The sequence below is a fragment of the Acanthaster planci genome, linkage group LG01, assembly GCF_054643075.1.
Source record: "Acanthaster planci isolate LZ-2023a linkage group LG01, COTS_SCS, whole genome shotgun sequence".
Taxonomy (NCBI): domain Eukaryota; kingdom Metazoa; phylum Echinodermata; class Asteroidea; order Valvatida; family Acanthasteridae; genus Acanthaster; species Acanthaster planci.
Window position 1 is genome coordinate 3,705,070 of NC_141777.1, and position 25,439 is coordinate 3,730,508.

At 39.3% G+C, this 25,439-nt stretch overlaps 2 protein-coding genes across 7 annotated transcripts in view; both read right to left on the reverse strand.

Moving 5' to 3' along the window:
• The window catches only part of LOC110974308 (uncharacterized), a 28,220-nt gene extending 9,372 nt beyond the window's left edge, over positions 1-18,848 (reverse strand). The window contains exons 1-14 of one of the 4 annotated variants that reach the window (XM_022225857.2): positions 18,713-18,848; positions 12,682-12,789; positions 11,350-11,667; positions 10,278-10,580; positions 7,705-8,016; positions 7,170-7,484; positions 6,688-6,999; positions 4,764-5,078; positions 3,727-3,867; positions 3,190-3,378; positions 1,940-2,047; positions 1,447-1,635; positions 974-1,081; positions 86-274 (exon numbers count right to left, since the gene is read on the reverse strand). In XM_022225857.2, the coding sequence (XP_022081549.2) occupies positions 86-274; positions 974-1,081; positions 1,447-1,635; positions 1,940-2,047; positions 3,190-3,378; positions 3,727-3,867; positions 4,764-5,078; positions 6,688-6,999; positions 7,170-7,484; positions 7,705-8,016; positions 10,278-10,580; positions 11,350-11,667; positions 12,682-12,769 (2,887 nt within the window). In that variant the 5' untranslated portion in view covers positions 12,770-12,789; positions 18,713-18,848. Of the gene's footprint in view, positions 1-85; positions 275-973; positions 1,082-1,446; positions 1,636-1,939; positions 2,048-3,189; positions 3,379-3,726; positions 3,868-4,763; positions 5,079-6,687; positions 7,000-7,169; positions 7,485-7,704; positions 8,017-10,277; positions 10,581-11,349; positions 11,668-12,681; positions 12,790-12,906; positions 13,053-15,925; positions 16,127-18,712 lie in introns of those variants that run through there. The other 3 variants (XM_087138713.1, XM_087138716.1, XM_087138706.1) reach the window with 3 other exon arrangements.
• Positions 18,849-22,677: 3,829 nt separating this feature from the next.
• LOC110974311 (scavenger receptor cysteine-rich domain-containing group B protein-like) overlaps positions 22,678-25,439 on the reverse strand; it is a 35,088-nt gene continuing 32,326 nt past the window's right edge. For all 3 annotated transcript variants that reach the window (XM_087138804.1, XM_087138807.1, XM_087138802.1), the window contains one exon: positions 22,678-24,860. In XM_087138804.1, coding sequence (XP_086994930.1) covers positions 24,792-24,860 — 69 coding nt within the window. In that variant the 3' untranslated portion in view covers positions 22,678-24,791. The remainder of the gene's footprint in view (positions 24,861-25,439) is intronic.

The following is a 25,439-nucleotide window of genomic DNA, read 5'->3' on the forward strand; positions in this document are numbered from 1 at the left end:
ATCCCAGAAAAGCACAAAAATGAAAAGAGTAACTGCAATAAAAAACAAGAATTAAAAAAAATATAAAAAATAAACAATTGAATACTTCTGTTGCATTTGGCTGGCTGTCCCGACCAAGTCAAGTCTGACTGACAAAACCTAGTTGCGGACCCGCTGAGATGATATCCGTCGGGGCAGTCGTACTCAACCGAGTCACCAGGAATGTAGACAGCCTGCTGGTCTGATACCACCATCAGAACACTGGACTCGCTGAAGCTGGTCACACAGTGGGCAACTGATTTAGAACAAGCAGTTTTATGAATTTTAATAAATAGTGCATTCAAATGTACACTTGGATCGACGTATATAATTATCTAAACATTTTCTTCAAGTCAAAAGTGCTATTTTTTCACGGATTCCAAGGACTTAAGTTGGTCTTTTTGAGTAAAGGAGGTATTTCTGCTAAAGAAATATGAGGAATTCCAACGAACAAGTTTTGGTCTAACATTCAATCTTTATGTTCAAATTCTTGCCTAAGACGTTTCAACGTCATGCACTATTGTTTCGAAATTTGAAAATCCAAAGTTTGTATCCGAACGTGGGAGATTAAAAATTATCAGGTGTCCATCACTGGTCTTTCATCACATGTGAAAATTTGTAATGATGAGTGTTATTGCATAAAAGGATATGATTTTTTCTGATAAAAGCCCGTTCAAAAACGCAAATGTGAAGGGGAGGGGCGATTTTGACGTCAGATTCACACAGTAAACTCACATCAACTTATGAAATTCGGTAGCAAAGTCATTGTGCTCTCCAATTCGCTTCGCTTTTGCATTCGCGTGAACTTCACACCAATGTTAAAGCCTGTTCTTGTTGGTTGTTGTGTCGTTCAAATGGATCACATTTACAAGAGTTCATGTGAAGGAATAGAAATGGCCAAATCAAGTCTCGCACACTAGATACATTACAATAATCAATGTAATGATTATCATACCCTCTGCGCATGTCACTCCACCATAACCGGCTGGACAAAGGCAAGCGAACCCACTCGGTGCATCGATGCAAGTTGCTCCGTTCAGACATGGTTCACTGAAACAAGGCTCTATTAGTGAAAACAAGTTTAGTTAATGCTTGTCAAAGTTACTTCTGTCACATTGTGCGACACTGCCCAAGTTAACGGTCTCTTCATTAAACATCATGCGCTTTTGACGTGCTGAGTAGAAGTACAAACTGCCTATTTATGTTGTTCACAATAAAACCGCGTAATATTTCGTTTAAAAACATGACTTGAATTTGACATGAAGATCAAGGCCCGGATGAAAAACAGCACAATGGTCAAATGAAATTTAAAATAAAACTTTGTTGCAGATGAACGTCCTTGCAAGGGTCGTAAAGAGGAAATAAAATTAGAAATGGTCGACCGATTTCTTCAGTCTCAAAAAAAGCCTGACATTTAATGGACCATACCTCTGTTGCATTCGGCTGGTTGTCCTGACCATGTAAAGTCTAACTGACAAATCCTCAAGGCAGACCCACTAAGATAATACCCGTCTGGGCAGTCGTACTCGACCACGTCACCAGGAAGGTATACAGCCTTCTGACCTGCTACCACTATCAGGACATCAGACGGGTCAGAGGTAGGCGCACAGTGGGAAACTGTATACATGGAAGTTTGCAGCATTCGATTTCATTCAGACCTCACATATTGCAAATATTAATCTCTACGAGTACATGTTGTGAGTTACGTCAATTGCTTTGTTTCTACGTCGAGTTTAAAAACAGATTTGGATTTTCTCCTTTCCTCAAATAAACAATGTAGAACAATAACTCAAATGTAAATGAAACTTTCATAACATGAATAATAAAACTAAAACTTATTCATGACTTGATAACTGATTTCGTTTGATATAAGAAATTCGAGAAACCTGGGAGCCTAGAAATCATAAACTGATTACTATACCATCTGCGCATGTCAGTCCATCATATCCCTCCGGGCATGAACACGTAAACCCATCCAACGCATTGAAGCAAGTTGCCCCATTTGCACAAGGCTCATTGGCACAAAAATCTACGAAAATGAAACTCTTTGAAATTAGTTGAGGACGGACCTTATTTACGAAAGCCCTGTAGTGCCATTAAGTATATCTTTTCAGAAAAGAATGACTATTTTTTGAAGTCCGTTTTTGGAGATTTAATTTTTGTTTGGTTTTTAAGAGCTGTATTTCTAACGTTCGTTTTTCTGACACATACATTCTTCAGTTCGTTTTTTTAAGGTCTGTATTGAGAAATATTTTTTTTTCCATTTTTGGGAACAAATCTATTTTTCTAGTTCGTTTTTAAGAGATTTTAAAGATTTTTTTAAGTTCGTTGATGACGTACTTTATCTTGTAATCTAGTGTAGTGTAGAAATAAATCCAAATTTAAGAATATCTATCTTTTGAAAAATGAATTGGGAAAAATATATTTCATTAAAACAAACTTGATCAAAAATATATCTCGCAAAAACGATTTGTTTCCAATAACAGACACAGCATTTGTAAAAACAGATTCCATCAGAACGAACTGGAGAAAAACGAAGTCATACAAACAAACTTAATACTCGTGAAAATAATTCTCATAAATCGAGGTTGATCCAAAATACTTCATTCAACCAAATTGAAAAAAATACTTCATTAAAATGAACATGAAAAAATATACTTTTGAAATATAAATGTGTTGGCACTACAAAGTCTTTTTGCTTTAATCTCCTTGGTTCTCATAGATTTTGGCCTTTGCGGAGGCTCAGTAGGTCAAAAAGTATAAATGTGGGCATACAAATTACAAGTTGAACGCGTATACGGCTAAATAAAAAGGATTCGTGGAGTTTCCTATATATATATAGGTCCGAAGGTCTTCTGAGTTAACTTTTTTATTGATTTAAAAGAACAGTTTTGAAAAACTTTTTCAAAAAGTTAATGAAATAAACAAGGTTTGCACCCTGTGCCGCTTTACGTTTTTGCAGTGGTGCATCAGCCACATAATCAATCAGTCTCAGCTTCATTTATTGTTTTGACATTAACTTCACTTCTTCTGACACATCTTGAATTCATTTGTTAGTTTAAAGTTTTAAAAGTCAGCATAAATAAAGTGAAAAACCAGAGGAACTCATGAAACAAAAAGGATAGCATCAATTAAACACTGACATGTAAGAAAGAAAAAAAAGTGGACTACTTATGTTGCATTCGGCTGGCTGTCCCGACCATGTCAAGTCTGACTGACAAAACCTAGTTGCGGACCCGCTGAGATGATATCCATCCGGGCAGTCATACTCAACTGAGTCACCAGGAAGGTAGACAGCCTGCTGGCCTGATACCACCATCAGATGGTCAGAATGGTCGAGGCTGGTCGCGCAGTGAGCAACTGTTCAGAAAAGTGCATTTGATGAATTTAGTACTAAATTCAAATATGCATTTGGATTGACGCATGCAATTCTCAAAACATTTTCTTAGGGGTTGAACATTTTTTCTTTACAGATTCAAAGGAGTTAATGTGGTGTTTGCGAGTAAATGGCCAGGTATACAGAAGAACATTTCATACAGTATGTTCCCTGACCAAAAATTCGCTTCGTTTTCAAATCTGAATGGAGTGTATACCGACTTAAATGCCTGGTCCTGTTAGCCGAAAGTGAATCATTCACAAGAATCCATGTGCAGCCTTAGGGAGGACCCGAATCATGTAAGACCCATATAACCACTTACAAAAACCCACCTATTATTGAAGATGTTGACGTGATCGTCAGATCTTCTGCGCATGTCACTCCGCCATAACCATCAGGACAATGGCAGGTAAACCCATCCGATAGATTGATGCAAGATGCTCCGTGGGCACATGGTCCACTAAAACAAGGTTCTTTGAAGCCAAAAAGTCCGACTATTTAAACGTTTTAAAATTGCTGCTTTCGCAGTTATTTGTTTATTAATTACATTATTACCAAGAGGTCTGGCAGAAGAAACCCACAAGAGCAATGTTTTCCTGTTTACAAATGTGATCAAAAGAACCATAAAATATTAAAAAATTGAAATTTGAAGGAGTACCTCCCAGCGTTAATTTTGTGTTTTGGCTCTAAACACACACACATGCACAAATGTCGCTTTTAATGAAGTTACTGACGGATCAATAGCCACCTTGAGCTTCTCATTATAAGAGTCCATCTCAAACCTTGTCTGTGTACATACACTCCGGAATATGATTATATACTGCCGGAAGCCCTCGGACCTATAAATGATATTGTCACAATTCAAAGGCAATGCAATTTTTAGAAGTCGAAGACGATGCCATTTTTATATAACAGTTAATGGTCTTTTAATGTTTTTAGAGAGTTAAACCAATGTAATTGATATTTTGTTGTAAGAGCTTCAGTTCTGACAGTGATCAACTCCTTTTTGGTATTCGTCAGGGATGTTTTAATTTCCTTTTTTTCCACGTATTTTGACACTCATCCTTATAATCAACTCTTGTTTTCAACCTAGAATGAGCGTGTGATGTTTGAAATTTTGTTAATTTAGTTGTTTTAACTAAGAAATAATGAATTAAATGATATCAGACGAGACTTATTGGCTTTGAGCAACAAAAACAAAATGATTTGGTTATATCGATTTGAAGACATCACAGAATTGATATGTATCATATCATACGCCGTCTCGATCACCCAATGAAAGGCGTTCGAGCTCTCGGTAGATCAAAGTCCGTGACGGACATCAGTAAGATCTCAACAGATTTGAACACGGGCAGATACAATGTATTACCTGTTGGGCCACAAATGACTCCTGCATCTTCGATATGATCACAGTTTTCAACTCCAATGCCGTTATGCACACAATTCATCAAGTCGTTTTCATGTCCACCGCAAGCGACATTGTCCAGGTAGATCGGTCCACTTCCACTTCCAAATGACCCTCCTTGGGTAGCTTCGATGGCATCGCGGAAACCCAACTGTCTACAAGCTACGCGGGCGTCCTCAATATCCCAAGAGTCGTCACAGACAGTGCCCCATTCTCCGTTGAGAAAAATCTCGAGCCGACCTTCGTTAGTGCTAGCGGCCCCAACGAGACGGAGTATATCTATATAAGTCAGATAAAGAAGATCTGGGAATGATAGTAAAATGTCACAGTGTTTCAAAAATGAATGCAATCGCGACTATGTATACTTTTCAGTGTGTGTGCGTGTGTGTGTGTGTGTGGGGGGGTTAACCACACTTACTTATCGTCGTTGGTAAAGCCATTCAATCTCTTTGTACATGCAAAATGTGAGCCCTACATAGTTCAAGCTTTTTAGGACGTCTTCAGACTTTTAGAAGTATGCCCTAAAAGAATAAAAATAATAACAGGCATATGTAGGTTTTGGGTTGTCTGCAACACTTTTATCGTGTCTATGCGCTGTGCGTTGATTTCTTCGGGCCATAGAGCCTGAAAGTAACAACCAGGTTTTGGAGCCCTCGTGCTGCCCGCCTTTGGATATTCACGTCAGGTTGCCGTATCGTTTTTTACAGATTGATTTCTCAATCGGAACCCAAGAAATTGTCGTGCTGGAATTTATGGTGGCGCTCTTCAACTAAGCTTGAGGAAAACCTGTTTATTTAAAATATGTCACAAAATAAATAAAAACTCGATTGCAACCCTTCAGATCAAGCTTTATTGATCCAAGATCTCCGTGTCTGTGCCCGTTATGGGTGCACCACAACAAATGAATTCCCATAGACAGCAGTGATAAATCCCCATACCTCACGATTATTTTAAAAGCAATCACAACTCTCACACGTGTTCAGGCTGCAAAGAAAAACAATGTTCAACATTTTTCTTTCAATTTTTGTCGGTTGACCGCTGATGGAGTTCTGAGAATTTCTTACCCAAAGCAGGCCACTCCTAAAATGAAGGAAATGTCCCCGCCCAGAAAAATAGCCGTTTTGAAAAACCATCCCTCTGCAAAACGGCCAAATAGTGTTCCAAGTCCAGGCCAATGGTTCCAACCAATGTTTAATCTATTCCCAAATTTCAGGGCTCTTACAACTTTCTAATGAAGAATATTTTGAGTGTATAACTTTTATTATTGAGCTCGGCGGACGAATCTTGTACCTATTTACGTTGATGCACTCCTCTATTTTCAGTAGACTAATGTGAAAATACGATGCGAAAAAATCCACAGCTACCTATAATTGATGGGTTCTACATTTATATTAACTTTCCCAGTGAGGTTTCCGAGTGTTAGCAGTCAATTTAGATTTTTTGTAACATGCTAAAGACTCTTTCCAGTTTATAAAGATGTAAACCTGAAAAAATGGTGTCTCCTGTTTCTGTCTGAGATTCTGCTGTTTACGGCAGCATCCTAAAGTAAATCTCAATCGCCAGGAAACTGATCTAGTAAGTCTCATACCGTCAATATGTTGCTTTGGTCATTATCAAAGATCGTATAGCGCTGCGTAGTGGCGCAAGATGAAGAACTTCACCGTGAATACACGTAAAATGTTGTAATCACATAGGCGCCATTTGAGCAAGGAAAACACCTGCGCAATACACATTTACGCACAGGCGCAGGCACTGCGGCATGCAGGTACACCTGGTGCGCCTAAGCATTAACGTGAACCGCGCAGGCGTATTGCTTGCTCAAATGGCGCCCATAGCAATGAGATGAACTTAGGCAGGTTGGTCCAAACAGAAATGCCATGGAGAATACCTGGATTACAAACGACTCCTGCATCTTCACTGTGGTCACAGTTATTCTCCCCGATCTCATTATGCTGACAACTCAGTAAGTTACTTTCAGAGCCAGTGCACTCCACATTGTCCAGGTGTATTGAACCAACGCCTTCTCCAAATGACGCTCTGGAGGTAGCTTCAATAGCACTGGGGAAGCCGAGCTGCCTGCAAGCCACCTGGGCGTCCTCTATTTCCCACGAGTCATCACACACTGTGCCCCATTCGCCGTTGTGGAGGAGCTCAAGCCTGCCCTCGTTTTTTGTGTCGCCGCCAACCAGCCGGATCTCAACTAAACATAGCAAAAAACAGATTCAGGTAAGTTTTTTGCTGGTTTCCAAGTTAATCTTATTAAGTGTTATTTAATAGAATAAGCCTTTGTTGAAACTGCCCAAAACTGGTTTATTAGCTTCTGGTTCTTTTTTGCGAGATTTGGAAATGTTCCAAAGCGACAGATTTTACCTGTTATACCACAAATAACTCCCGCATCCTCACTGTGACCACAGTTTTCAACTCCAATGCCGTTATGCACACAAGTCATCAAGTCGTTTTCATGTCCACCGCAAGCGACATCGTCCAGGTAGATTGGGCCACTTCCACTTCCAAACGTAGCTCCTTGGGTAGCTTCGACAGCACCGGAGAAACCCAACTGTCTACAAGCCACACGGGCGTCCTCGATATCCCAAGAGTCGTCACAGACCGTGCCCCATTCTCCATTTAGAAAAATCTCCAGCCGACCTTCTTTAGTGCTAGCGCCCCCAACGAGACGGAGTTTGTCTAGAAAAAGTCATAGCGGAGGATTTAGAATCAACATTCAATAGCGATAGTTCAACCTTTTGAAATTAATCTCATTCAAACGGTAAATGAAAAATGGTGTGCAGGTTAATATCTTGTTAGTTGATAACAATTTCTCATTGAACAAACACTACGTTCTGAATTATTTGGGTAAACCGAATGCACAGCGGGTTGAACAAAATAGAAAAACCAGGGATGATACCTGGATTGCAAATGATTCCTGCGTCTTCACCATGGCCACAGTTATTCTCCCCGATCTCATTATGCTGACAACTCAGTAAGTTACGTTCAGAGCCAGTGCACTCCACATTGTCCAGGTGTATTGAACCAACGCCTATACCAAATGACGCTCCTGAGGTAGCTTCAATAGCACTGGGGAAGCCGAGCTGCCTGCAAGCCACCTGGGCTTCTTCCTGTCCCCATAAGTCGTCGCAAACCGTGCCCCATTCATCGTTGAGGAGGAGTTCAAGCCTGCCCTCGTTAATTGTGTCGCCGTCAACAAGCCGCATATCAACTAAACACAACAAAAGGCAGATTCAGATACGTTGTCTTCTCATTTGGGTTTTTCTCATTTTTGTTTGTGTAATATTTGCTTGATAAGGCGTTTAAACCCGCAGGGAAATACATGTACTTTGTTTATGCAATCGTTGTTCAAAATAAGATGAATTCTGTGAACTCTATAGAGATCTGTATCATCGTGTAGATTCATTGTCCCAAAAGCAACTAGACTTTCTGGTGTTATCCCAAGTCTAGTTAACTGTAAAGATTCTCATATCCTTGTCAAAATTTTCAGCGCTGTTGTCAGACCTCTTCTAAGTTTCTTGGCCTCGTTTGGTTCTCAAGTTCTCCTTCCCACTGATTATCTTTTGAGGGAGTTTAAGGAAATTTTACCCGCACCTCCTTGGGTCTCCCAAGACGTCATTTGCCTAATTCCAGGAGTGATAACATATAGAGTATTTGGTCTACTGTTCCAAGCTGTGTTTGTCTGCTGAGCGAGTAGGTTTATTTTTAAGTTGTCTTGTAAATTTCTTTTACTGTTTCTTTTTGCAGTATTACCTTTTTTGATATAATGTAATTTTCACAGGAGTCCCATTTTGTTCATGGGATTGCGAGCTTTGGTAATTGCTTTATCTTTGTGATCTGCTATAAATTTGGATGGAAAATGATTCTGGAACAAGAATGTCTGGTATTTCAGATAAACACGCTCAATTGAAAGCATTGTGGCAACACCCACTCTCTAACAGCCATCTAAATTGAATTCTTAGGGTTTGAAATAGGCTGACCCCCAAAACAATGATTTTGAAATTCTGTGCGCTTCCGTGATTCGACTTAAATTTTGATTGTTTCTTTTGGAAAAAAGGGCCGCACAATAGAAACGGTATAAATGGTGCAAATGTAGTGTTCAGTGCTTTTATCTGAAATAAAAGGAACAGAAATGAACCTAAAAACGAAAGTGAACACAATGACTGTGAGGAAGGAAACCTTAGCAAAAACACTGTTGAATGTTGAGCACAGATTAGAGCGCACGTTTATAGAAATGAATGCTATTTTGCCAAATTGGCCACCTGATCTGACTACCGCTGCTAACAAATGATGCTTTCAAAGAACAATGACCCTGTTCGGAAATGGGCAGAAATGTATCAGGACATTTACTGATCAAGGACATGCTGAGGTGAGCCTTAGTCCTGTAATAAAGGAAACCTCAAAGTGCCATTTCAGCGCCTGAAAAGGTTTCCAGTTTTTGTTTGTTTGTGCATACCTCTAGGATTGTTTGGCACAAACCTTTGTTTTTAATCTATACAAATTTGCAAACGGGGGAATATCAACGATTAAAATATATTTTTTTTATGAATGAAACAACACAGTGGGAAGATGAATCGATGCACATCCATGACTTTGTAGAACAGAATTGTGAAACTGAACATAGACAGGGAGACATCGCCAGACTGGGAAGTGAAATAACAGAATCTTACGGTGCATCCACAAAACTGAACGGTGCACAGGCGAATCGAATAACGATATTGCTGAGCAGGTCGCATCTGCTGGATTGAATGGTGAAAGTGGCCGAATGGTGGAATTGCCTTAAATAATAGTAAAATTAAAAAAAAAAGGTGAAGGACGAGTTGAATTCTGAAATTGGCGAATTGAATGTCGAAATTGCCATTGAATGGTAACACCATCAAACGGAATGGCGGAACTAACTGTAAAGGGAAATGATATGATTAACTAAACCGACGATGTACATGTATTGCTGCAGAATATAGCAACAGCTTTCCATAAAATAATGTAGGCATCAGTCTCTCTTTCTCTTCACCATGTCAGCTTCAATGAAATACAACTATCGTTGATAATTAAATTCGACTTTTGACACCAGTGCTGACTCTGTCGCATTTAAAGGAGTTACGTTCGACACGGCAGAAGCACAATGTTTGACGCAGGCTTAACGGAAGCCAGCATCTGTTTTGTGCCCACGACCCCACTAAATGACGATGCAGCTGTTACGTAATTTAGGCAATACCATAGTATATTTTGGCCCAGTTCCTAATAGGGTCATTTGTCTGTAAAATTCTCGTTTGTTAACAGCGGTAAGCAGTTTGTCTGGTTGAATAGGCCGGGAAACCTATGTCACGAAAGAAACACTTGGTCAACGCTGGTAAAATATGGCCAAAAGTAGAATGTAAAAGGTTGTATGCTAATCTCAGAAATACAACCGAGAGTCCATTGTTCACTTGAAATTTCTTTAAAGAGGTACTAATTTTGGTATGTTTAATTTACCACATCGGACCCCAGCATCCTCACTGTGCCCACAATTGTGTTCTTCAAGCCCGTCGTGTCCACAGTCAAAAAGTGTCTCTTCGTTGCCCGTGCAAGCGACGTCGTCCAGCATTATGGCCAGGAAAATTCCTGCGCCAAAGGTAGCAGACGTAGAAGCTTCCCACGCACCAAGAAAACCCAGTTGACGGCAGACGACAGTTGCATCATTCAGGTCCCACTGGTCATCGCAGACAGTCCCCCAGGCACCGTTCCAAAGCACCTCTACACGACCGTCCATTGAGCTGGAACTGCCCACTAAACGTACTGCCCAAACCAAAATGTTCCATCATTTATCACACTCACATTTTATATTTAATACCGGCGATTCAAACAAGAGCGTCTCCAAGAGTTTGCAACGCGTTGGCCAAACACAGGATGTGAAATCTGTCGACCCTTTCCAAACGCGCATTTGGTTGCCAGATTTCGCGCACTGTGATTGGTCAACGCTTTGCAAACTCTCAGAGGTGCACTGTTCTGAATCCCCTGTATTGGATTAGCATACTCATGTCAACAGGTAGCACACTACGGAGCAAGATTAGCTCAAATGCAGATCTAATTAATGATTAGGCAAAACGAAAAGCATATTTACATCTTGTCTCCTCTGTCCCGCAGAAAGATAGGCTAGCGAAGTACCGCCCAGGAATTGGATTCAACGGAGTGGCAAAATAAGTATCTATTCAATTTAAATTTTTTTAGGGGGAGGGTTGAGATTTGAGAATTACTCTTAATGAATTATTTTTCAGTTCCTTTACTTCCATTCGCTAAATCTGCAAACAATTTAATATGCCGGAGGGAGCTGTCTCTCTGGAGCTGATTTCAGTTAGAAATAGTTCTGGGAAATATGAAAAAATGTGACAGAGCAGACCCTTGTAAAGTTTTCACAGGCATAATAGGCGGGCCGCACGAAGTTCCTGGAAGCTCGCCAACCTTTTACTTTCAGGTTCTATTCTGCTTGCCGGTAGACGACTTTTACAACATTCAGGTCCCCATGCATGGTGCCTATGGTATGCTGTCATAAAAAATGAGAGCTTACCTCCAGTGTTACATAGGACTCCTGCATCTTCACCGTGGCCACAGTTGTGGGATCCAATTCCTCTATGGTCACAGTCTACGAGATCGCTTTCATATCCCCTACAGTCGACATCGTCCAGATGTATTGGCCCTGTTCCGCCTGGATAAAACCCGCCTGAGGTGGCTTTGACAGCGCCCACAGGAAAGCCTAGTTGCCGGCAGGCCACATGGGCGTCCGCAAGATCCCACGAGTCGTCACACACCGTGCCCCATTCGCCGTTCACGTAGATCTCCAGCCGACCTTGACTACTTGTCCTGCCGGCCACAAGACGAAGTTGAGCTTAGGAAGAAAAAAATGAAAAAGAATTGCAAGAACGGGGAACCATGAATTATTTACTCACAGATTAAAGTGAGATAGGATTAATTGATTGATTGATTGGTCAATTAAATGGTTGATACTGACTGACTCGACTTTCCCCCTCCATAATACCAAACACCACTCTTCACATAAACTTAGTTAAGAAAAGAGTATTTTCAAAATTCTTAAAATCTGGAGTACCATTGATAGACCCTGAAATGCATTTTAAAATGTGAAAACTCGTATTTTTAACTATTGTTTCCAATTTTTGGTGCTACCAAATAATATCTAAACACTTCGTTAATGTATGTTACCGGTATTTGTCCCAAATTTTGGGTAAGTACATTTGGGTTGGCTTATAGAAGCACATTGTTGTTACATTTTCCGAGAAATCAAATACCTTCCCTGTTATACCTTCTGTGTTAATTAATTCTTAATAATTTCACCTGTGGAAATTGATTTTAGTGTTTTACTTTTTTGTAATCCTCAATAGGATTCTAAGATCGTATGGTGGATGTAGTATATGCAATCAAAGGAAGATTTGCGGTCGTATTAGGTAAATTTCATCTCTTGTCGCATGCCCCTAACAACAGACAGAACATGTCCGAAACATTGAGTCCACCGGCTCTTCTCAGAACCTCAAGCACAACAGACATTCACATGGTGCACTACTACGGCAAACCTTCCTCGGACTCCCTTTGAAATGTTAGTAATAATGTTGTGGTCCTGCTGCACTACGACTATTTTTTTTCAGAAATGCTACGTTCACCAATAGCGGCATGAAAAATTCTTTAATGCACATGTAAGATAATGGTTTAAAAGTATATGGAATAAAAAATGATGCTCCGAAGAAGAATCCGAAACACACTTGAAAAGTTGAATCATCTGTTAAAAGCATTTCAATGTATAGATGTATACATCATTCAAAACGCAATGAAAGCCAGTCAGTTTTTGTTAGAAGTGAAAGATTGACAGTCTTAAAGCACACAATCTCACATGCATAAGTGAAGTTGAACAGCGTCACTGTCACCAATGTACTCCCGATGATCCGCACCAACATCAGTCTATTACATGGTTTCCTCATGGTTTCGAAAAATTCGATTCCTGCAAAGGAAGATTGTTGTTAATAGGGATTATGTAAATATGAGAAAATGATATGCATAGATTTGAAAACAATTAGGTGATGATCCAATATTGAAAGTGATTTTTCATAACACATACGAGGCGACAGCTGATCACCACTGAAGTTGATGGGTAGGCACCATACAGTCCCAAACATGCTGAAAAATAAAACAACGCCACCATCATCATGCTGACTTAAGTTAGCTTTCTTATCCTTTCCATCTTCGTCTTATTTGTTTTAAACTACAGGTCCAAGTTAGGTCAAGTTTTCTTGCTTTCAGAGAGGGAAGCTCATTAATAGACGGCATTTGGAACTGGGTCATAATGACGCCTACATTTGTCAGACATCCCATTAAAACTGTAAGCTAAACAAGCAAATATCTACTGGACTACAATGAAATAACATTAAAATCTTTAGGCAGGGAATATGCTACAGTAAAAATGGTAGCGTTGGCTGGATGCCTTTATGGGTACAACGACCTTAAACATGGAGCAGCAGAACTACATAGCCACTTAAGATTGTGGGTCAGCATTTTGGGGGAATAATTATATGCGATATATGCTAATAACATATCCGTATATCACGAACACGATAACAAAGGTGTTTGGTGTTGGTGACCATGGCCAGGTAATATACTCAGTGTGGTGTCTGTATAATAGTAAAAAACTTGGTTAGTCCTACTTTATGGAAGGAAGGTTTATCGACTGATAGCTCAATAGACTGAATTTATGCTGTTTTAAAAATCCAAAATTCTCACACTGTTCAAAGTCCCCAGATTTGTTAATTCAAAAGCATCTAAGGCTTTAAACTCCAAACTTGACTTTTTCTTTATTAATTAATCCTTTCAGAAAATTGTGTTTTATCATTACTGAAACTAGATCATGTACGTTTGAATGACTGGGGTTTATTGTAGATTCGGGGGATCAAAGCTTTGAATCACTTGAATTATTCTATGTTGAAGAGCTAATGAGTAATCTGACTATCACACATTCGGACAAACGATCATCTTCGGCTTGGGGATGTTAAACCTTTGGTACATCGAATCGTCGGATCCATGACCATTTAGACTTATGAGTCTTTGGAATAATGAAATTTTGAACAATCGACGGTTAATTAAGCTAGGAATATAAAATTGTTATGAAAGGCAACACTTTGAAGAGTGGCATCGGCCACTTCCGGCTGGCAGTGGCTTTAGACCGTGGGCCAGAAATCCTGCCCTCACTAGAAACACAAGTCCGTTCCCGCCTTCCATTGGCATTATGAAAATCTGTGCTCTTGATCCCTTTTTAGGGTGCTAAATTCAAATTTGCGTTTTGCCACAGCGCCAGGCCCCACATATTGCGATATATATGAGGCCCCTTATATTGCGAAAAACATTTCTAGAAGCAAATTCACTGTCTCTGTTAGACAGTGGCAGATTGCTAAAGTCTCTTAAATATGATTTACTACTTTTCTTAAATCTTCAGAGGGCATTTTCAAGTTAATGTTGACACTATGTACGTGTGTTGACGTTTTATTGACACTAAATACGCGTACGTGTAGTGTGACCGCTTAGATAAGCCCTGAATACTTAACACCCCAGATACAATGTATATCATGCCGGACTATGAGTCTTTGGCAACTTGCAATTAAATGGTTCACATCATGTTCTGCTTTTGCTTCTTCAGGGTTGGTAATTTGTGATAAAAAACAATTAAAACGTGTTTTTTTAATTTGAATCATTTTACAAGTCAGCATAACTACACGTATCTGTTTTCAAAGCAAGTAAAATTTGTTGATATTCTTTTAGTTATTTCTTGTGTTAAAAGATTAAACTTAACAAATTTCAATTTTACGAGAATTTAAAATCTAGTTATTTCATTGAAATTACATACCACCAGATGTGCCCAGCCTAAGCCCAGGTAAAATGCCTTGAGTATAGAACGTTAAGTTTTGACAAACTAAAGTTCGCAGGAATTGGTTTATAAGGAACTCATATCTAATAACCAGTGAGTAGAGCAGAATGTCATCAAACACGTGGACCTGTATTAATTTTACAGGCTATCTCCTATATGTACCGTAGGTGTGCAAAAGGCAAACTCATTCTGTCTGTGATCCAGCTCATTATGGCTTGATTAAAATTCACCTGATAAAGAAAATTTCGTTACTGGTTTTGGTTTCACTGCATTGTAATCAACACTTCTAATGCAATTGAAATACATGTGTACTTCTAGAGACGAAAAGTACAGTAGATGTACACTGGTATCTGTATACCACTAGGGAGATTAAATCATATCGATAAATCCTTCACTTGAATTCATGCACCGAACCAGTTTACGTGGAAACAGAGGACTTGAATTGAGAAAAATAACCCTGCTAGCCTAGATTGTGTGTAATGCATATGTGCTTTATATTCCGTGAAAACTAGGAACTGACGGGCTCAACGGGGAGGAAGGATGCTGTGGAATGTGCAAAACCTGGAAAAATTACAAATCAGATAAAAAATGAAAATTGAAACATTTTGTCCTCCCAAATAAATCTGCTCATTCAAAATCACTGATTTAAAAAATATTTAGATTTCAATTGCGATTTAAATCAGTGATATAAAAATTCAAGGTGATTTTCGGGATAAACCAGCCAACGTACCCTGGGTTGCATGATACAAAAAACCCCCCTCGAAATTGGTGACCTATCACCCTGTAAACAGTTGTCGATTTCTTGGTTGCAGTGGTTTTCACAAACTTCAATTTCGAAGTGTGAACCGGCAATCTGGCCAAGTCTTTAGTTTGAAAACAAGTCATGTCGCCTTTCAAATAGAACTTGCCTTCGAATGTAGAACTGAAGAACAGCACAAAAAGAGGTAGGTTTTAAATTCAAACGATCCAAAACTACGAACAATTTGGAACTAGGAAAACAACTGTCATGACTGTATTTGCACGGAAATGCTGTGGAATCTCCCCCCCCCAAATTTCAACTTTGTTATTTTTGTAGAAATGACTCTAACAAAAATCTACATTTTCCTGAAGTTACCTGCTTCCTGTACCTGCTTCCTAAATCAGAACCACCACAATGGCTGGTTGTTTAACTGACATGAAAAACCTAGATCCCTAAGAGAGGCACAAATTACATTATACTGACAAACACTTGGCATGGGAAGGTCGGGAATCCATGCTCCGCTTAGGTTGCTCGTTTTTCGCTATTTCTATGTTTTCCAGAGCAACATCTCTCTCCTATCTCTCTGTTTCCACTGCTCGCAACATGTCGCACATTTAAACCAACTTATCTGTAAGTTGTGAAATTTCTCCTGATTAGTCGTAAACTCGTACGGCAAACGCAGACGCCGCCATGTTCACTTGGAGTGCCACTCTTCCCCAGGTGGGGCGGTGGTACACGTATTTCATGAACTAAAACTGATAAAGGATCGAGGTTGGACACAGCGCCCTCTTTTGGCACGTTGGAAAAAGGCGAACAAAACACGAGCAATTTATTAACACTTATTTTTGACATTAACAAGCAAAATATCCAGATGGCAACAGACAAAATATTGATTCATATCCCTGTAAGGTATTTGTTAGAACAAAAATAAGTTGGCACTCCGAACTCTCAACGAACCTGCAAGCTTTGATTGCTAGCCTACGGTCTACTTGGTGTTCTGCTGAAACAATAACATATCAATTGAAAGTGAATTTAGTGCTCGAATTATTTCGCAAAAGTGAAAAAACAAACCAGAGCTTAAAGACCCCCCCTTTCCTGAATTTGGGCTTTACTGATTTTGTTACCCAACTAGTAAAAGAAGGGCCAAGTTTTTTGCTAGCAAAAATACCTGGAGGATAAAAAATTCTTACATGGCCAATGCATTATGATATCAATATTTTATAAAATTCATGCTAGTTTTTCCCCTTTTTTGAGTGGATTATCCAAATAATCAAAATGTACATGTATACATGTATATGTCAGCGGTTTTGTTTTAGTTGTTCCCTATTGAGGTTTGTACCCGCATGACCAAACCGACGAGATAATGGCAAGGTTTCCTTCAATAACAAAACAGGCAACCAGGATTTCCGCCTTTTCTATTCTGTTGTAACGATTTAAACTATGGGCAAACTGAATAGTCAGCGGTGCTTTCATTCTTCATGGCAAAATCCCATTCTTCGGACACATTCCTTTGATGTAGTTGGTAAAGAAATAGTCCCTTAAGCACACATTGTCAGTTACGGGCAAAATTAGTTTCCAACAGGAAGCTGTTTTCCACTAGCAGTGCAATCATTAGAATTGTCGCACGAAGAGAAATATCAACGAAACTTCCGCTTAAAATAGTATTCGCAGTTCAGTAAAAATTACTTCTGACTGATTTTTTTTGCACAAAATGGGACAAAAAAGTATTTTGGATGTGCCTACGTATTCGTAAATACGATGTCAATTTTCAATAAAGCGTGGCCACTGTTTTTCTTTTTCCCACATCAGGAGTGCTTATTACGTCATGTGTCAAGCCCTCTTTTTCGTGGCAGGCTTGACAAGTGTGTTTGTTTTATAGTGGGGGGGACCTATTACACAATTTTATGGGGAGGTTCTTGATTGAAGACTAGTCGTCATGACTCGTGAAAGAGTTAACTATCTTTTGAAAAGCAAACAAAATCCCCCGAAGCCAAGATCGTAGCCTTTTCGGAAATCGAATTTCACGAGCTTATTTCGGCAAAAAGTGCATGCGAGGGATTGTAATAGCAATCGAGCCAATAGCAAAGATACCTGTTATTTACAGGCAAAATTGCTTCTTGTGAGGAGGAAAGGGTACCGTACTGTTTAATATAGGTTAGTACATGCATGGTGCATGTATGCCAGATTTGGGATTTGATTGTTTTTCGCCTGGGAATATTCAAGGCCACTTCGAGTCTTGGCATGTATTTCTGTCAGAAGCCACTAATAAAAAAAATCCCACAACGTCGCCTATCAGAAAAATTGTGAACACCCCTTAAAAATATATATAAAGGGGAAAAACTTCCTCAGGCTTTATTAACAGATGGCAACAAATGGATCAATGTAACACAGTTTAAAGTTGGCAAATTCTAAATGTAAACATAGGACCTAATGGAATTTTAAAAAAGCAACAGGAGAGAAAAATGAAATCCTTAAGTGGTATCCATGTACAAATAGGAAGGGCAAAGTTTTTGTCGGACATGTTTTTGTGCTGCTGCTCCAAGAAAAATTGATCGAGTGATCCAATTTCGAGTATGTTCAAAGGAAGCAGATCATGCCATTAAAGTGATATAACCAAAAGGTGAGCGACCTGGAATGGCAACTGACTGCCAACTTTGCCAACATTGTCCAGCTGGGATACGTTGTTTGGAGCTCAAATTATTTACATTGATTACACCTTATTTAGGTTTTACTTATGCAGTAAAGTTTACACAGCAGATGAAACATCTAATGCATAAAGACCCAATTTATGTTTCGCAGATGTAACTCAACCCATGATTTCAATACGATACCAACTGTGAGCCACTTCAGTTGAAATCGCGAACCCAGAAGATTGTGAAAGCAAAATTAAACGCCTTGTTAATTCAGATGAGTGGATTACCAGTAGAATACAGTGGAAACTCTGTTGCCCGTTTTTCTTAAATAAAGGACGTTTAGCAGCATTATTTCCAAATGAGTAAAGCGTATTACGGTTTCTTCCATAATGCATATTTGCAAGACATTTTGCTGTAAACAAAGATTTGACGTTGAAAGGTCGAGTGTCAGTTTTCTATAGCGTTCATTTCTTACGCTCGAAGTAATGTGGTAATAATGCTTTGTGTTTTCAGACAATATGCAACAGTCTTTTACATTTCTTTTGAAACTGTGAAAAAGACTTTATCCTCGATGAAAAATCCATTCCAATCCCGTGGTGCATTAATAATGAATAGCATTCAAGATACATAGACTTACCGAATTAGTTTGACACTACGTTATAATGATCAGTCACGTCGTCTCATTACCCAGCTGTCCATTACATGTGAGATATATACTTACTAGTGGTTTTCAGTGGTTCAAGATGTATTTTTTTAACGAACTTCCTTGTCCTTATGTTCCCACGCTCTTCTGGTGAATAAAATATATTTTATTGACTTTTTGCTGGTCACGTGCCGGAAATGTTGATATCCGGCACATGGAAACCGGCAAATTTGGGTCAGCCTGCAAAATGAGTTAAAACTGAGCTGTTCTGTAAACACCATTCTCAAGACGAAATAGATGTATTAACATGTGAACAATGTTGCTACGCTGAACTCAAGCCAGCATTACTTTTGCTTCAATTCTTATTTGGCACCAATCGGGCTAATCAATCAGCCAAGGCTAATTAGGCCAGGACCAAGTGTGTGATGAATATTGTGATATCTAAGACATTGAACGTCGCATCCATGGACCATCTATCCGTACGTTTTGCATTGATGTGGGGAGTGTGTGAAGTGGAGCTTCCACTTAAAACCGGACTTTCTTGGGTTGATATTTCAACCAAATGTCCCCCATGTAAAAGTTTTTTTAGTAAATTTCAAAAAGGTATTCATGAAATATCTAAGGGGTACCATTCAGTGCCCAACAAGAACAAAGACTGTTCCTTGTTTGTTCTGGTAGCCAGCAAATAAAATGGACAAGGGTGTTTGGGAAAATGAAAGCAAAATTCTGGCACAAAATGGTTTTTTGTATATTAACTTCTTTTGACTCCTTGACTAAAACGGTTTTTTTAAAATGGGAAGGAATACATGTATTATTTATTAGGAATTAGGGCCCGGTATCAGCAGAATCCTGCTGGTTTTATGTAAATGAGGAAACGATGCCATCTCAGTGCAAAAATCCAGCAGGAGCTGATAGAATAATGTGCTTTTTCTTCTTATTTGAAGAAAATAACTTAACCATAAATTGTTCATTTATCTAAAATTTAACAAATAGCCACTGATTTGAAGTAAGTGATTAATCGATGATATCCATTCAAATAAAATTACCACACTGTGCTCAAGGGAGGCTCAGCAAGGACAGGTACTTGTGTTTTATTCATGTTAAAGTATGGCTATTGGCCTGACAGAAACTTCAGTATTCAGCATTCAAACTGACGAGGCTAACCACACACATTAAACCGCAGCTAGCTACGGCTCCCTATATAATATGACAGGGACCAGTCCACTATCCTTGTGGAAAACGGTATCAGCCAATGTCCACGTGACCAAAACCGGAGGAATTCCGCCAGTTTCCCAAAATAGCCGAAACTATTCCAAACTTTTCCCGTCCACATTTGGATAACATCGTTGATGTTAGGGTATTTTCCGGCTGTGTCAGTACTCATAAAGAGAGATACATAGTTTTCTTTTCCTTGCTGCCCACGTGCAACACAATGCTGCTCCCTGCCTAGACACTGTTTGAAGTTTCTGGCATGTTTTCAAAGGGACTGCCAACATTAACAGCCTGCATGCACATCTAAACATGAGATCCACTGTATAAACCTTGACAGATGGCGTCATGATCTATTTATATGTGGGTGATACCGGACCTAAGATTTTATCAAGGACGTTAGGGAATCTTTGGTGAGAGAACCAGACTAGCTTCCTTGGTGGGAACTGTACTTTTTACAGACTACTGTGAAATGCATGCCCTACGGTGGCGTCGCTACCAGTGGCGTAAATCTGTACTGGAACTTGGGGGAAGGGGATATGGAGAAAGGTCTGAGGGATTGATTTGCCTGGCCATGGAAATTTGAAAAGCGGGGTGAGGGGAGGGCTGCGCCATATACACTATAAAGGGAGCGATGTTTATGATAAAGATGTAAATCTGTGATGTGTTCCAAATTCACGCAGAATTTTACACTAAAATGGTATATTTATGGCTTTTGTTTCCCCTTTTCCTGACACTGCAAACATTTAGTTTCGTAAATCCTAGAAATTCTTTACAATCAGCTTAACCTATTTTGCTCATAAAAATGGGTGGGGATGATTCAATAGCCCCACCTCAAAAAGTTTGTGTGTATGGAGGGGGATATATGAGTCCCAGGACATTGTAATCAGGAATAAGTCCCTGAGGCCATTCCACGTAATAGCCGAGTAAAGTAGGGATGTGGGCAAATGTTGAAAACATCGATGTGACGGCTTCTGTATATTTCGGAAGTGTATGTTTGAAAGATTACCATCAACACACTTGAGTACAAATGTGTATCATTTGAAAGCTTTTGAAATTCTCTTTCTGACCATATACATGTCTCAAAAAGTCAATTGTGACTTATTCCTGATTTCCATGTATCGGGTTACATATACCCATGGTCAATTTACGCCCATGGTCGCCACCAACAAAATGAACGCTGCCATCAACATGTTTATTTTTACCCGAAAAGGGAGTGCTTCTGATCAAGCGGATATCTAAAACACCAGCACTGTAAATCATGTAATTGGAGATTTTTCGATTTTGTTAAAGTCGAATGAAGGATGAGGTAAAAGCAGAGGTTGTTATGTGTGATTGACTTAGCGTGCATGCTTGGTTGTGGTGACGTATGAGCAGAGGTATATCCAGCGCAGGAAGCAGGGGAGCAACTTGCCCTCCTGACGGAAAGTTTTGCTCATTTATTTATTTTTTTAAACAAAGAATTGGTGAGTAGGAAAGAAAGTATTCGGTAAATTTATTTATCAAGTATTAGCACCGAAACCCTGAGAAAACAACACCTGCAAATAAAAAGAATGATGTCGGGACTGTGAGTAAGAATTATATTCTTTTCTCCACAACATCAAGTTGAATGAGCCTGAAGCCGCATTCTTTTTGGGGTTTGCCCCCCGACATCAAAAACTGGATACGCTGCATGTAATGAGACACATGCAGTGGGTTTCAAAGCCAAGCCCTAAATGGCCCAAGGTGCAAAGAACCTGATTGGCTAAAACTCTTTGCTATGAATGGAATTATAAATAGTTTGTTCTTGGTCTTTTCCAGAATCCCTCTATTTGCAGGAAACTGACGTTTTAATGAATTTGAAGATACGGCAGAACAATCTGCTCCACAATGTACTTTCTCATAACTAATTAGTGTATTACAAGACAAAATATCACGTAGGGTTAACAGTGTTATTGAGATGTGTGAATATCTCAGTGATACATGTATTTAAGTTAAGTGCGAAATGAACTAATTTAATTAAGCAAACGAACAGAGGATATATCCTGTTTCCTCAAAAAAGCTATGTTGTTTATAGCAGTTCCGATGTTTTAAGAACAAGGTAAACTTCACAGGTTTATGTAACATAAGATTAATAGTAATCCTGCCCAAATAAATTGCCTTTTCCTTTAAGTATCTTTTCAACCATGCAAGGTATATTAGAACATGTGTTCTCACTTCCTGGCAGAAACCAGGTGTCCCTGTGTAAATCAATCATGATATATGCAAATTAATTATAGTTTTGATAGAACCGGGATGTCGTCAAGTTGCCTGGTCGAGAAGGTTCAAAGAGTATTTCTAAACAGTTTTAATTAGTCTTATTTTGACAAAACATTGCAAAGCAGACCAATGAACTAATACCAGCTCTGACATTACAATAAAATAAACTGAGTGCTCAAATGTGCTGTTAAAGATTGTTTAACATGAACGTATACGAGCAATAATACTGTTGATAAAGATTACAGTTGCAAAAGTGATAGTTTGAAAAAGTTGTGGTATATTTTTAAGATTTAAGAAATTTATCCATAACAACGAACAAATTTTTCCTCTTTATTTTTGGTACAAACAGTCATCATGATTACAGATGTGAAAATGAAGTTTTGCGTTTTAACAATGTACAAAAATAAACGAGAAAGGACAATGGGCACACGTGCGATTCACGATACCCTGTACCACCAAGGGGTCGCCACAGAGAGGCCTTTTGGTAGTGCACTGTGGGAAAGCCGTCAAAAACATGGTTTTCTAGAAAAGGTTAAAGATTTGGAAGTGTTTATGGTATTAATGTCGATAAATGTTAAATGGCGAATTTTTGTTAGACGCGGAATACGCAATCAATCAGACATTCCTGAAACTGTGCACTGATATTCGCCGAGTGAATGCAAATTGCGGCAAGTCAGCCATTTTGTTGTTGACCGTAAGCTTGAAAAAGGTACAGCAATATAAGTCAATGCAATTTTTTTTGCAAAAGAAGATTGCTTTTTGAGGACTTTTTTTAACTTTCACTGATTTTGGGATGGGCCCTCCGATGAGAGACTAGAAAGAGTCAAGGCATTTGATGATGGTAACACGAGTCGAGTGGAACCATTTACTAGTCAAGACTCAAGTTTTAAATGTAAAAAGTGCACGGAACTATATTTCTATATCCAAGGATGCGTTTCTCCAATTATATTGGCAAAACTGCCCAGCAAAATTGCTGCTACTATCACTTCATATTCATGCAATAACCAACTTACAAGGCGATGCATTGATCACGAAAATGAGGAAGAACAATATATAGTCTAAAAAAGGGTTTCTCGAAAGCTTCACCACTGGAAAATGCTGATAAATTTCACAGTGTAAGTTTTACATTTGGCATAATACCAGAATCACGATGATGCATAGTGTAACCTCTTTGAAAATAATTTGTCGCTTAATAACTCTGAGTTAATTATTAATGAGAGATAAACATGGATTTAGCGATCTCATAGAAACGGACAGCACCACTGACTGACTGAACAGCTTCAGAGTAAGTGTTAGGGCCGGCCAAGACGTGAAATACGCAGTTAATACGTGATTGTATTTAGCGAACACCTCTCCAGAAGAAAGTGTTCATTAATGGCAATAACTGCACATACAGATCTTGGGAACACAGCCTAACGCAAGCAACTGCGCAAGCCTTAAATTTGATGTTGTTATGAGATTATACCGAGCACAAACAAATGCATAAATAATCAATTTCCTATACCTCAGTACACAAGTTTTGAGGATGCAAATTACCAGCATCATAGGGTAGAAAAGGGTTTTGTAGTTGTGAAACTGATGATATGTAGCAAGCGCTGGCTGCGCTGTGGCTATGAACATACCGCGCATGCCAGAAAGCGGTAATTGGCCAAATGCTATAGCTCGGGCAGTTCAAACTTTTGTGTCCTTCCTCCATGATTTGAGGAATATCAAATTATTGTGTTCATGAAATCTGACGACACTGGCTTTCAGGAAGGAAATGTTGAATGTGTAGAAATGCAGTGTTGTTTTGAGATTGAAATGCAGATCGGTGCCCTATCAAATTCATTGTCTGTATTTTGTCAAAAGTGACAGGAAATCGATGTTGAAGACGCCAGAGGTATTGGTTATCATTGTTAAAATTGTTGGTATTTTGGCTACATTGGTCTTGGAACTTTTACGTATTTTGCTTAAAATTGTTCCGATATAGATGGCCGTACCCCATGGGGTTTGAGGTTTCCCTCTCGCTCCAATAGCCTTGTGAGTTCCCTGGAGCTCGTCCGATTCGTCCGTGCAAAGCTATACTAAGGACCCATTTGTTGCGACGTTGTTCGCTGAAGACCAACGTTGATGCAGGACCTGCGTTTATTTTATATAACAATTAATCCTTTTCAAATAGAGCAAGCATGTGTTTTTAGTAATTTCTTTTTATGCCGTTTAAAATGAGTGTGGGAACGTACAGCTACAGGCAAAATTTGATTTGAACATCAAGATTTCTGCTGTTGGATTTCTGCTTGTAACTTGAGTAAATATTATTAGTGTTAATACAAGAGTTAAAATCTATTTGATGTTCCCTTATCCTTAATTTAGTTGTTCATCACTTTAAAATAGTTCATTTTACGAACCTGGGGTCATTAATGAAATAGATAGTTTGGAATTAGTTTATAGCTTATAGTGATGACAATAAACACTTCAAGTTGCAGTACTTCGTGCCTGCTTCGTAAGTCATGATTTTAGTGGGGATTCTCCCGTCGTTGCATCTCAGAAAACGTGGTCGTCAGCTGCGCAAGCGTTGATGGTGGTCTCATAGTTCGCTTGAGAAGAAGGCTCCTTGGTAGCGACCGTGCCAGAAGCGAACTCAGAGATTTCAAAGTAACGTATCTCGGAGGTAGATCCATTGCACAACGGATGGCAGCTTTGTCGTCTTGATTTTCGCCTGTCACATAAAAGATATAAAATAAAAAAAATACAAAATAAAATGAAATAAAATAAAACTGAGCGGATCTTTTTCTACAGTGTTTTAGTTTTGAATGGCGCTTGCGGTTAGTTTGAACAGGTCAGAGATGTTCGCGGAGACTTTCCCTAATTAATCCAATGGCTACAGCATGATTAATCCAAAGGCAACAGCATGGTGCCAATGAAGTTTTCACCAGTGTCGTAGTCAAGGCCACAACCTCCGAGGCCGAGGGCAAGCTCGCCCTATGCTTCATTTTCCCAACTTCTTTGGACTCTTCATGGCCACTGAAACAGAATCTTATAATTCGAGAATTCACAGACATTTTCACACATTTGATAAATTAGAGCATAGGAGCAAGCTTGGAAACGATGTAAACCCTCGGGAGTCGTATGTCGTCAGGCAACGTTGGGAAAAAAACGCAAGTGCAGCGCCGCGCTGCATGCATGGTTCCCTGTACCGCAACACTCATTCATGGCAAAGTGGCAGATAGGGGACCAGACTATGACGTGGGTTAGACTGGTTCTCGAACAACAAGGTGCTACATGTGCAGCGGCGGCC